This window comes from Euwallacea similis, chromosome 29 (assembly GCF_039881205.1).
Source record: "Euwallacea similis isolate ESF13 chromosome 29, ESF131.1, whole genome shotgun sequence".
Lineage (NCBI taxonomy): Eukaryota > Metazoa > Arthropoda > Insecta > Coleoptera > Curculionidae > Euwallacea > Euwallacea similis.
In genome coordinates, this window is record NC_089637.1 from 243,545 (window position 1) to 257,719 (window position 14,175).

The 14,175-nt window shown below is 32.6% G+C and overlaps 1 protein-coding gene across 2 annotated transcripts in view; it reads right to left on the bottom strand.

Moving 5' to 3' along the window:
• Window positions 1-4,599: 4,599 nt before the first annotated feature.
• Window positions 4,600-14,175, bottom strand: part of retn (retained) — a 120,844-nt gene continuing 111,268 nt past the window's right edge. For both annotated transcript variants that reach the window (XM_066403474.1, XM_066403475.1), the window contains 4 exons: window positions 9,829-9,975; window positions 9,131-9,376; window positions 8,254-8,579; window positions 4,600-6,309 (listed from right to left, as the gene is read on the bottom strand). In XM_066403474.1, coding sequence (XP_066259571.1) covers window positions 6,191-6,309; window positions 8,254-8,579; window positions 9,131-9,376; window positions 9,829-9,975 — 838 coding nt within the window. In that variant the 3' untranslated portion in view covers window positions 4,600-6,190. The remainder of the gene's footprint in view (window positions 6,310-8,253; window positions 8,580-9,130; window positions 9,377-9,828; window positions 9,976-14,175) is intronic.

Here is a 14,175-nt window from a genome sequence, read left to right on the forward strand (position 1 = left end):
AATATTAACTGCTATTAATGCGACAAACTGCGGTTATCTTACAAGCGATATCATAGGTGCATTTGGGTAAATAAAGTTTTTGTAGAACCAAGATAAGCTTTATAACATGTATTTTTTATTTATTTGCGATGCGCACTGCCTTATACAAGGTTTGAGCATATACAGGGTGAGCCATCGAAAACTTTCCACTTGATTTTGTGAGCGTTTGATAGAGAAAACTGACAAACAGTGCGTATTATCGATTTTAAACTAGTGTACCTTTTTCGTGTATTTTTAAACGAACATTAAGAAAAATTGACCGAATATGCAATTTGTACATGCACAAAAAAAATCTACTAAAAAAATCTCTAGGCCACTCCTGCTATAGTAACCAAATGGTTACCATAGCAACTAGAAATAACGTGCTCATCAATTGTTGTTGCCCCTGACGAACCTACCTTGTGTACCTATTTTCAATAAAATCGCAAAAGCCTTTTGGAAGAAAATAATGGAAGTGTGCTTTTTCAAACTATCATTAAACACCCCATATCTTTTTTATGAAACATTTTTGGACAAATATTTATATAGAATTTCCGGCATAAAATGACGTAATCTACCTCCCATATCAATTTGGCACCATAATTTAGAAACACCCAGTATATTCTAAGTAATCATTCCATACTGTTTGACGAAAATTATCACAGTATAAACATATAAACAGATAAAGATTCAAAACTACTCAAGATGTACATATAATATGATTAAAAGGGATAGGTAACATTTTCATTTAATTTAAAAATTTTGCCGTTACCTTTTTTTCTTTTCATTCTTAACATTTTTCAATTCTCAAAAGTAATTCGAAATGTATGAAAAATCCAAGTTATTTACTGAGAAAATCAGAGCATAAAACTCTTACTACAGGGCCTTCATAGTAGAAATATTAACAAACAGAATGTAAGGTCGACTGAAATCGGAAGCCATTTGAATTGTAAATTGACGAACTAAAAGAGTCTTACAGCGTTTGCTATTGGCAAAACCAGTTTTGCCCTCAACAATAAAAAAGAGTGGATTTGGTTTTATTTCCTTTTGGTACTTTTCTTTTATGTTTTTCAATGGTTACTTTTGCAATTTATTCCATTTATTTTTTCTAGTCCGTTCACGTTTCTACGCATAATCGTTTGTTACATCGAACATCAGATTTAAAACCTAGTTAGCCTTGAAATAAAACAAAAAAATATTTTTGACATTTCCATGTATGACAACATTTATTAATAAAGTCTGGTAGTTTTTTGGTGTCACCCAGGCAGTGTTTAATTACAATTATTGTTAAAGAAAATGATTAAAAAAGGGTTTTAAATCTGATGTTGATTTAATGGAGCATAGTCTCCACCGATTTGTTAAATCTCAATGATCTCGAAAACTGCTAAAGATTTCGACATTCAATAAGAATACTTTTTTATGTAGAAATCTTCAAATTAAATATTTTTCCTATAAAATCATTAATAAAATTAAGTACAAAAAAGTTCAGCTATTTTTTAAGCGTTATACCCTATATTACCCACCACTGAAAAAAGATGGCAATTTATTTATAAAGATTCAGAAAGAGCGCAAAAAGTTATAACAAAGTACAAAACTTCATTAATTTATCTCGAAACGTTTTGAAAATATTAATAAAAAACCATCCTCAGGAATTAACCTTTCACACCTCGTATATCGAAAACGAAGCGCCTTTCGATATATTTTTTTATGAAGTTTTCGTCATACTTTGAGACCTAGAATAGGTGGTTGAATTTATGGCACTATGTTCAAAGACACCTTGTATAATTTGTAACTAAAGAACATGTGACATCCGGAGACATCACAACATCACCGAAATAAATTAAATGATGTTGCAAGTAACCCCACATTACGACCTAGTTTTTTCAGAAGTCATTACCACTAGCAATTGAAGCTGGAGCCTCATTAAGTATATGAAATTCAGTCTTTTCCCAGAATTAGAGATGAGTGACCAACTTCTCATATTCTGATATTCCAATTTCAGCAGTTCTAAGTAGAACATGCGCAATCCAGACTCAAAAACACCATATTGCCAGGAAGAGGAGAGATTAAATAAGCAACGCAATCTACTGCCATCTGCTTGTGTTACCGTCAAGTTTCTGTAATCGCTTGTGTTCTGGGCTGTGGGTATACAAAGATAACGTTCGATTACGTATCTTTTCTCACTGTCGTTCGGCTATTAATGAAAAGGTGGCGCCTGAATATCAAATTCTTATACAGTTCCAGAATTCAATTATGCTTCAAAATTAATAAACTCACAGAGAAAAATATTGCATATTTTATTTTAAGTCATCATAATTTTTTTTTTGTTCCCTTAGCAACATTTTGTCGGTCAACAGTTAAGTCAGTTGTATGATTGACATATGACATACGGGAGTGCGCACATTTACCGATTTTTAATTGGCCGATTTCATACATAGTCTGCGAATATTCTCCTAATCCAACAATTTAATTTGGTCGGTTGCCTCGGAGACCAACTGAGCGATTAAATTATCAGCCGGAAAAAAGAAGCCGAGGGTTTCAGTATCTAGCGACATTTTGTCGACTGACAGTTTAGGCAATTGCATGATTGACGTATGACATACGTGAGTGTGCGCATTTGCTCATTTTAAATTGACTCAAATCTTTGAACATGGTTATGCACCCCGATTCCGAGAAAACTATCGGCCAACAAAAAACCTATGAGGATCCTAAATCGTGCTTAAAGAAACCAAAATAAACTTCCGGCTTATTTCCCTGAGAAAAGATTCCTAACTTGGTTAAGTTTCAAAGCTTATTTCCAAAAGTACTCACAAGGGTTTTCAATTTACGTATGTAAAAATTGCTGGGACTTTCCATTTTTGGTTTAGCTAAACATTTAATAATAGGTGTTAGGGTCAAATTGGTAATCTAAAAGAAAATGATGATATCACAGGCTGTATTTAATTTTTGCAAAAATCAATTAAAAATGAAATGGTTTTGAAAAGTTCCATTTTTGTGTTTAATTAACTCGTTTTTCTTTTCTTTTTTTTTTAAGAATTTGGCATTCTAAACCCTTCGACAAGAAATAACATGAAAAAATCACATGAAATAATTATGTTTTTGAAATGGCTGCCTGTTTATATGCAGTATTCCAAAATTAGTGGCATACACCTGTAAAAACGCTTTACAAAATTATTCAAAAAATTCTAAAAATAATGTTTAAAATTTTATATTATCAAGGGTTAGTTCAGTTAAGAATCGACAGCTGCCAGATGAAACGTTTCTCACAATGAAACTGAAGCTTAAAATTAACCATAAGTTTAAGTAAGGATAGCTACGTGCATACGAAACACGTCTTCAATTTACCCTTGACTGGGAGATATTTTAGATGCAGATTTAACAGGACATTCAGGAACCGGCCCTAAGGCAAATATATTACACAGTACGTTTTTTAACGTGCAGCTTAGATCGTCACGTGTTAAAATTGAAATTCTTTGTTAGTCTCTGTTCTACTAGAGTTATAGCCATGAAACATTGCAAGTGTAAAAAAAGAGTCAACAAAACTTGCAAAAAATCCTTAAAAGTACTTTTATCACTTTAATATTATACCTTCATACCCCCTGGTATGGTCACCTTGAAATGCCCGTAAAATATTGAATTACGAGGAGCGTCCTTATATATAGCTTGAATGCATTTTTAGGACTTTTTATTAGCGTTAATTTAATCGATACAAAACAACATCTTCCGAGCTTCATATAGTTGTACATTAAAAAACGCACAGTATAAACGCGGCAATATAAAGGGAATCACTTAGGATTTGAAGATGTTGAAGGCAATGAGGTTAACATTCATGGTCATGAACTAACCAGAACACGTATTTCATATCATAATATACGACATTGATATCATATAAGGATTGAAAACTTTGTTTATAAAAATTATTGCAATTTTTTATTCAGTATCGGTGCCGCATCAATTTTGTTAAATTCCTCTCCTTCATCAGTCTATTGCGGGTATTTTTAAAATTTTATATAAATTTATATAAATTTTTAATTAAAATAAATAAAGGGTGATAATTAAAAACACTGCGAGTAGGCATTAAAATACCATAGGTATGTCTTAGATAAACCCGCAAGCTTTTGTCTATTTATCAGATGTTCGATAGTAAATAGCAAATGGTTTAATCAACGCCTTACGTTTACGGTTCACCTCTTAATATGAGGTTTTTCATAATGGTACTCAATTATCTATACCATAGCAAAGATTTTCTCCAATGAAGACAACTCTTTCTTTTTATACCAGAAACTTTATAGGTAGTGATAGAATATAAAAAGATTTAGGTTACACATTTCTTCTTTGACTTCTTTCTCATGAGTTTATTAAGTTAGATTAGGAAACAAACTGTTACAAAGGTCAATTGAATATTAATTATTAGTTTTTCAGATCCCGAGAAAAATCGATTTTACTTGATTTTCATCTTCATCTATTAAGTTGGGTGATTCTTGTATACCCATCGTCCTGGAGATATTCACATTGCTTTTGATACTATATAATTATTTTCGGTAACGGGGCTACCTACAGAGCAAAAAATAAAAAGACACGTAAATTCTAATGTTTATTGAATCGAACTTATCATTCGAATGTATGTCACATTTACACAATTTAACATTCAATTTCAATTCAATTTAAAATAACTGGCCTAAGTAACTTTTATGTCAAAATAAACGATAATTATCTAGATACATGCATTCTAATCATAGTATATCGCTAATTCGAATATAAAATAAAATTTCTCAAGAAGGAAGAACTATGGAATATTTCACATAATCGAAATAGTCAATCAAGAAAAACTCAATACTGAGTAACAAAATTTTAAAACTTCCTGAGAAAATTCAGATCAAAAACTACACAGTACAAAAATTCAATTAAATAATAAAATAAGACAAAATAAACAATACCAAAGTAATTATTAGGTAATATATAATAAAGGTACCTCAAATCGTTTCACAAATGATTGTTCAAAAAAGTAACCAGATTGCATTGTTTTTGCCGAGTATGTAGTTTATTAACCAAGACAAAAGAATGCGGTTTTCGAAGAACTAAATAGATACAACCCCTAAAGTTTTTGCCCTACCACTTTCTATGAAGTGTTAGTGGTAGGAGCTTTTTCAAGAATTTTTTTAACGTTTAAGTTTTATTTAACAGAGCTAGAGAGAGACAATCCCTCTTTACCTCCAAGTCAATCGTTATTGTAATTTCTTGATCATCCACCATATATATAATTTTCAGACCTGTTTATCAATTTCGTATTTTTGTACATAAATTTAAGATAAAATAGTTTCAAAAATTTCAGCCCAGCAACTAACAACAGTCAAGAGCTACAGTGAAGTGCATTAGTGCATTTCATGGTTATTAGACTAGACAAAAATAATTTGAAATTATCCTTATTTTATTTGTTGGCAAAGTGTAAGTGTAATAATTTTCTTATCCAGTTTTGTAGCTAGTTCCACTCTTGTACACATTGCAGTAAAATTTGTTAAACGCACTATACAAGCACATTGTTAATTGCGTTTATGAGATACTTTCCCATTTAATACAACAAAGAGTAGATATAAAAGTCTGGGATTATAGACGTATACTCGCCTTTAGGCGATCTTACATAAAATAATATATATTTTATATGTTACATACTATTCATGTTAGACGCTAAGGGCAAGTGAATCCCATTAGGACCTAGCGATAAGGGAAGACGTAACACCGCTCTTCACTAGCGGAATGTAGAAGTCTTCTTTATAATTTTCTGTGAACAGTTACTCTGCAAGTTTGATGGTTGTACAATAATTCTCTAATGAATTACAATAGTCTTCTTAAAGCAATTGTGCAAAATAACTTAACTCACGCTATTGTATATTATCGTTAAAAGACCGTTCTTTACTTTGTGTATACTTTACCTTTAAATTGATAAAGTCTTTATATTTAATTTTATATTATTACTTAATATTATATTTATAACTGAGTTTTGTACTAAAATGAAAATACCATTTGCATAAATTAGTACAAGTCCATATTTCCAGAAACTTTAGGAGTTGTAGCGGCCAATGAAAATTTCTGTCTATCTAGCTCCTCGAAAACCGCATTCTTCTATCTTCATTAATAAACGAGATACTTGGCAAAAGCGATGCAATCTGGCTACTTAGTTGGTCATAGCTATAGGCTGAGTCGGCCGGGAAATCGGGAAGAGTACCCCCTGGTAAGTGACGCCATCCAACTCCATGCTGACCACCATTGAGTTTTCTCCACCTCTGGAATCACCTGAAATTAAATTAATATTACATATCGAGATTCGTAGCACTGAACAAATCAAATGAATCGGCAAAAAAAGGTTTTTAACGCCTTTAAAAATCCAGATCTTGGAAGGGACGGGAATAAGAAAATCTGAAGATTTTTGGATGATATAATAAACATATTTTAATCTTCTAAATTTCCATTTTATAACTTCAAATTAAACATGTTTTGTCGAACATAATGCACATTTCACCCTTCAAGACCGTAATTTGATAGACATAAATTGGGTTTGAAAAAACTTATAATTTAGAAATATCCAGATATTGAAGGAGTTCAGTATTAGAAAATCACACTTTTTAAAAATTGCCATGATTTCAATCAATTTGGTCCTTAGCCAAATGGGGCAAACTTGAAGAAACTTCTACAGGACCATGCTTCAGTTATTCTTCAAATAAATTCTGAATTTTAATTATCAAAATACACTGCCAGAACCAACAGGATGCTATGACGACAAGCTGACTCGTTGACGGAAACCGTCACACGCACAAGACATTAACCCTCCTTTCCCTACGTACAACCAATTTGATGCAAACCAATAAGCCAAGATAAATGGTTCATCGCTAAACCGTAATTGATGCCAAAACACTCGTTGCCAAAGAAAGAGGAAAAGAAAACCCGAATTACTTCACAGAGGACACAAAATTGTAATCAATCAACCGTTGAAATTAATGATCTGCTTTGAATTTAATAAACTTTTCGTTGCGTCACTTTGGCACGCATATAAAAAGAACTTCGGAAAGCAAAATTAACTGATTCGAATAGAGTGAAGCCCGGGTGATTGATTGTGTTTCCTGGCACTTCGCTCACTCTGTAATTTCGAATTGTTGATGCAGGGCTTGTTAGCAACTTCAATGACAAATTATTTGTCGAAATTTTTCGATTTTAGCTTACTTGCTTATTGTTACAATTTGTATGTAATTGCTAGAATTTGCTTAAAACACTCCTCAAGAGAATTCTGCATTCGAAGAATCAAATTTTGAAAAGAGCCAGAATTGTGACAATGAAATATGACCGACCCAAAGCTTTCCGAGAAATTGTACGAAAATATATTTATAATTGGAATTTTCCTACATTTAACATGCTCAATCTTTCTGCATATTAAACGAGGAATGGCAACGCAGCGTTTGGCAATTGTTTTTAAAAGTGTTTATCAAACTTTGACAGAAATACACAAATATTTGAATTTGCGGCGTTGTCATTGCTACTTAAGTACACTTTTTAGATAACAATTATCACCCTGCGTATCTACGGACAGTCAATATTAGTGGATTATGGTTAAGGCAATGAATACTGAGGGTTTTATGAAATCAAAGAGTTTGTTTAGGGAGCTCAATTTAAGACACTTTCGCAAATTTGACACTGACAAGTGACAGGTAAGTGTTGCCAACTGAAGCAGAACATTTTATAATCAAAATGTTTTATTTGATTTTAAGGTAGTGGATGCTTGATTCTCATTGGATTTTTTGAGCCTTTGTTGACTCAAACATTTTTTATAGGCTCATAAGTCCCGGAATTGGCAATAGTATACTAAGATACAAGATTTATGAGGCAGCTCAATTTCCCACCAGCCCAAGAATTCAAAACATGGCAGCGAAGCGACGGGCTTCCAATGAACAGCGAGTTATGAATCATGTATCTTATACCATTTCTCTCTATTAACCAAGATTTTCATATTCATAACAAATATAAACCAAAAATTTACTGAATATAGCCCTAAAAGTGTTTCTACTGAATTATAATTAAAAAAATCCGACATACCCTCACTTCGCGCTTTGGAAACTAAAAATAGTTTTCTGATGTTTATCATCGTTTCCACAAGACGTAATTAATTCTGGGAAATTTCCGTCTCCGAAGATTCCTTTTTTTTTTCAGTTTTTCCTTGTTCGAACCAAACCAACACCCTTAACATACCTCTACTATTAATCCTGATATGCGTGCTGTGGATTGGTGCAACACTCTCGGGGGTGTGCGAATTGGACCGTTCATCACCTTCCCTGGAAACTCTCTTTGGTGGTGGAGGAGACTCTCTATTTTCCGGCTCCCGTTTAACCGTTGAAGTTGAAGTTGATTCTGAAAGATTGATCGGCTCCTTCTGAGGTTCAGTTTGTGTTCTATTGTTATTGCACCAGTTGTAAAAACTCATGCGCTGTTGGAGCTCTAGAGGAGTGAGATTTGTGGTGCCGTTTGGAAGCGTCAGATCTACTTGGGTGGGTGATGTTGCTGTAGCCGCCGCAGTTCTGCAATAGAATAGTAAGGAAACTGTTATGCGATACATAGCAGGAGAGTAATTGTGTTTAATAATGCAGTTATAAAAACTGGACCACAACGATGGACAAACCTGACCTATCTTTCTATTCTAATTCAAAATAAGGTGGTATTCTACCGCTACAACCACTTCTACTGGTGTGCGAGGTATTATTTTAAAAAATAAAATAAAATAAAGTAAAAGTTTATAATATAGAACTTATTATTGGTTGATGTATAGAATTACCTCTATCCCAGAGGAAGATCTGTATATTCGGAGATATTGTCAATTACAAAATATTAGTTGAGAAAACTAAGAAATAGATGTTTCGCCTTCCATTTGAGGTTAACAAATGAAGATATATTGTACATGTGAATAAAATTTTCTTTGTTCAGGTTAACATTCAATAGTAGAGATACCTTCGAGAATACCCATCAAATGAGAGATACCCATATTTATGAATCCAACGCCTATTTTAAAACTTAAAAATAACTCTTCACTAACTCTCCTCATGAGGCCACACATTGAATTGCTTCCACTCACCTCATTTCTTGATTGATGAGTCTCACGTAATCTAATAATTCTTGAGGTGTAAAATTTGCTAAGTTAGGATGAGCTAGCGCTCCATTGGTGGGTGCGTTCATTGGTGGTGGGTGACTAGGATGGTGAGCACCATTATGCATACTTAATCCCGTTGACATGGCAGGATTTACTCTGGCTACCATTTGCTGTTGGTGGGCGGCTGCTTGGGCTAATGTGAGAGGGTTCAGCGGGATTGGATTTGGAGGCCTGGAAAATCAAAAAGTCAAATAAATAAAAGCAAACAATTCAAAAGCGCAAACTACGACTTGGGGGAACGAACGATGTATGTGCGAAAACTGGCACTTTCGCGGGCGGGTCAGGTACCACATTCAGGTCCAATTTGCCGAAATTGAAAACTTTTCACAGAAATAATGTTTCGTTTTTGCAAATTAACAAATATGATATTTTGATTTAAGAAATCAACTTTAGAGGACTACTGTTCCATCCTTCACCCAAAGGCATGCAGTTTCCTCTCCTGCACTCAAATAACTTACCTATTCAAGGGCACTTTTCTCCACATAAGTACGAAAAGTAGCTTTATCACGCACAGTGCTGAAGACAAACTTTACCACACTCGATGCGGTAAATTCCTCATTCACTCAAACGAGTGCGGTAAAATGAACTTCTTCACTCGCGAGTTGGAAAAAATCGAAACTTACTCGAAGCCGTACCTGGGCATGCCATCGAAGTGGCCATAACTGCCTCTTCTTCCTTCTCGTCTATTTCCATCAATTGCAGCCTGCAGTTCCGCTTGTGTGCTTAAGTTTCGTTTTTCGCATTCATACTCGTATAAGTATTTCATGTACCTGTAAAAAATAATTGTTAACTAAAATTATTTGTGCCCCAAACTCATTAAGGGAATAAAAGTCCCTCTTGGAACGAAATCAGTTTTTAAACTTGTATGGAAACATACTACTTATCATAAAAATTGCAATACCTAGAAATAATGTGCGTAGTTTAATGAAACTTTGCAAATATATTGATAACACTATACAAAATAAATGATGTAACTCGCCAGTGAGCCAAAATCTTTAAAATTCGTGTAATGTGTGTAACCAACCACCTTGTGAATTTACACCCTTCGAAACTCGTCTGGGCATGCTTCTAAGTAAATGGTGCATTTCCTCTTGAGGTAATGTTTTCCACACAACTTGAATTGTATTTCGTAACTCTCCTAAAGTGGATAAAAATGGATTCTCCAATGTAATAACTCTTCTTCCTGTCACGTCCCATACGTGTTCTATGAGGAAAAGATCGGGAGAGCGGGTAGGCCAAGGAAGCACATTAACATTGCGACTTTATAGATGAGCCATAGTTATACGAGCAATATATGGCCGTGCATTGTCTTACTGGAAAAGAACGTTTCTAATACGTTGAATGTATGGTACAGCTATTGATTCTAATACTTCTGGTATGTAACGCACGGCGTTATATGTATGTAAAATCTGATCAATTATACCACTAGTACAACTAAATATGTATACCAACTTTGCCTGAATTTGATGTATTAATCTAGGTATTGCAATTTTTATGATAAGTAAAATACCATACAATATAGAACATAATTGCAACACTTAAAGAATTCTCTATAGAAATTATCAAGAGTCCTAGTTATTAAATTACTTTCGTCAAATTTCGCCAAATTTTGAGTTTGTGACCTCCTCAACAATACGATCCTTAAGAAGGCAAATTTTCTCAAACTTCAGTCTCATCTATTTTATGAAGAATAGTCAAACAGGATTAACTCCACAAAATGGTATTATTTAATTTCCAAGAAACCTTTACATCCTTTATATCTTTAGTTATAATCTGCTAGTAAAAATGGTTTCTAACCTTGAATAAACTGTATTAACAAAGCTTATTTCGGTATCTCCACCTATGGTAAAATTACACCCGCATGTTTGCTTGAGTACAATCGCTTTTAAAAAGCAAATATTTAGTTACGAAAAACATAATATCATAATTTGTTTAATATTACGGGATGTAGCCATGTTTTGATTGTTACTCAATTGCTCAATTTTGGGATTGGCGAATAATGACATATTTACGTGAAATCTGATATGTGTTTACTTTTCCGATATGCCAATTTATTAGTCATCGGTTTAGCAACTTTCTCTATTAGTTTATCATGGATTTTTCCTTTGTAGGTATGATTTTTTGTAGTTTTAAGACTGTTGTCTGAAATTTGTACTTTACAAACCATGTTATTCAGGGAAGTTGAACTTGTAGAGATACACCCCCCCCCCAACTTTTTTTGATTTTTCTTTACAAAAAGCATCGTATACAACCATCTGTTATTTCCAAAGACAGTGGTACAAAAAAATCTCGGTATGATCGTATAACATTAAAACATTACTTTTAAAATTGCTAAAAACAACAAGTATTTTTTTTAACAGAGTATGTAAGTAAAGCAGCACTATTTTAAATATTACACAATTTATATTATTTGGTATTTTCATTCATAATCGCACGTATCAAAAGCGACTTACACATTTACAATTACGATTTTAAAAATGGTAGCAAAAAATTGTTCTTATTTTGTTTTCCGTGTGATAAGAATTATTTACAATCTCATAACTAAATATCATTCATTCTAGTTTAGCTTTGGTTTTTTACTAGTAAAATAATTTGATATGTGTTGAAGGAATTGTGAACTATCAAGGTTAGAAAGCTAATCAAGTTAAAAAAGTTGATAAAATTGTAAAAAATCGAAGTCAACAGTGCAATGTACCTATCACTGAACATTGTGGAAAATATGGCAGCATTAATACAATAGCAAGAATTGGTTGTCCAAAGGTTAGCAGAAGATTTAATTTTCAAAAAATAAGAAAAAAATCCAAAAACTACGGTAACGGAAATTGCTAAAGATCTTATTTGCATCTGGAATGTAGCGGTGAATATGTTCGAACTATTTTAAGAAAACACAATTATAATGCCCTAATTATCTGCAGAAAAACCGTTTATATCCAAAGTTAATAGACCTAAGAGGTCAAAGTATGCTCGTTCAAATCAAAGATCAGAGCTTTTCGGATCGTGTCATATTCAGCGATAAAAGTAAGTTTAATATACACAGATCACAAGTTAGACAAAAGGTTTGGAAATAATCGAATTCAGAGTTAAAAATTTGAAACTTGATGTGCAAGTGTTGCAAATGTTGCACTTTGCACACAGAACCTTTATGATGTGGGGCTGTAGGGGCTGGAAAGTTAGTATTTGTCGATACAATAATGGACAGTAAAGTACATTTGAACGATCTAAAGTCAAATCTCTTGAGAAGTTTTGAAAAATTGGGCCTCCACAGATCGTTTTCTCTTGTGCATGGCAACGGCCCAAAGTATACTGCGTGTTTAACAAGGCACTGGCTGCTCTATAATATTAAAAGTAGGTATATTGCCCCGCTTGCCCCTATTATCGGATTTAAATCCGATAAGATATTTATAAGAATTGAAGCGTAGAATAAAATGACACAATATAAATAACAAAGATGACCTTAAAAGAATATTACAAGAAATACCGCCAACGGTAACAAGAAATCTGGTAAATTTAATGCCTCGCAGGCAAATATGAATTGTTTAATTTGTATTAGAATTACTAATTAATAGTGTTTAAATAGTACGGAAACTTTATTGTAATAAAATTCCTCAGAATTTGATGTTTTTTGATACGTGCAATTAAAAATAAAAATATACAGTGTGATATATGTTACAGTTACAAAAGTTGAGTGGCAATTAGCTGAAGCACACACACAATGTGGGTAAAATTTTCAGGATTCAAAGCTTCTAGAAACCATTCAGACACCTATAATAATGGCCAAAACAAGTTAAGTTTATTAACAGCTTCATTAGTTTTCACACTTCTCAATATTGTCATAATGAAAACTACTACATATCTTAATTAACGTAAGACGTAAATACAGTGACGTCTACTGTAACAAAATCTTACTACCAGTATCATTTCAATTTGTCTTTCCCATGTCTTTACTACCTCATGTAAGACCAAAAACATAGTAGTCTCGAAAAAGTAGAATATTAGCGCATTTTATTAAAATTAGAAAAATTCTTGAAGTCTTGGGGCGCTACTGGAGGTTTCATTTCATTCACAAAAAGTTAGAAGAAAAATCTGAACTAACTTAAACATTTCAATATGTTTTAGTTTAAAGTTCAAATTTGAACACAGAGGTGGATCAAATAGAGTAAACATTACTGCAAGTTTTAAGGAAGTTTTAAAAACCTCTGTTTGAAGTTAACAAATTACTTCAGTTTTTTTTTAAATTTTAATAAAGTCAGTCAACCTAATCTTTTGTAAAATATATTAATTATTCTTTGCAACCAAAATTTGAGCAAAGGAGCGAGTAAAAAAGAAGCAAAATAAATGCAAATTTTAGGAAGCTTTCAAAAGTACTATATTTACTTCTTGAGGACTCTAGTGTCGACCTGCATTTTGAGTAAAAAAATTTGCTAACGTCTTTAAAGCGTAAAAAAGGAAGCCTCAAAAATTAGAAAAAAATGATCGAAAGTTTCTTCACTTTATAATTAAATCATTTTTGAGATTTTAAATTTTTGAAAATTCAATTTAAAAATCCGGGTAGAGGTATATTAAAAAATGAGATAAAATTAATTTAATTTAAGAAAATTGTAAGTCCCGGACATGTTGAGATACAAGAAAATTTTCAACTTTATTATTAACAAATAATTAATAATTTGAAAATATTGAAACTTTAATTTCCAGTCTTTGAAACAGGGTTAGAAAACGTTCAAAAATGAGAAAAAAATTATAGAAATGTTTTAAAATTCTGTAGATTTTAAGACGCTTTTGATGGTTACACTTTTGACGTAAAAATGTCCTTTAATTTTGTAGTTGTCGCATATATCTTTGAAAGAAATTAAGAAGAATATGGCGCAAAACCATATTATATGCAAATAGCGACTGCCATGCGGCAATGAAAATTGCTCTTAAAAAGATTACGAGAAGGCTTCGAACAAAAACCCGGTCTTCTCATTGGTTTC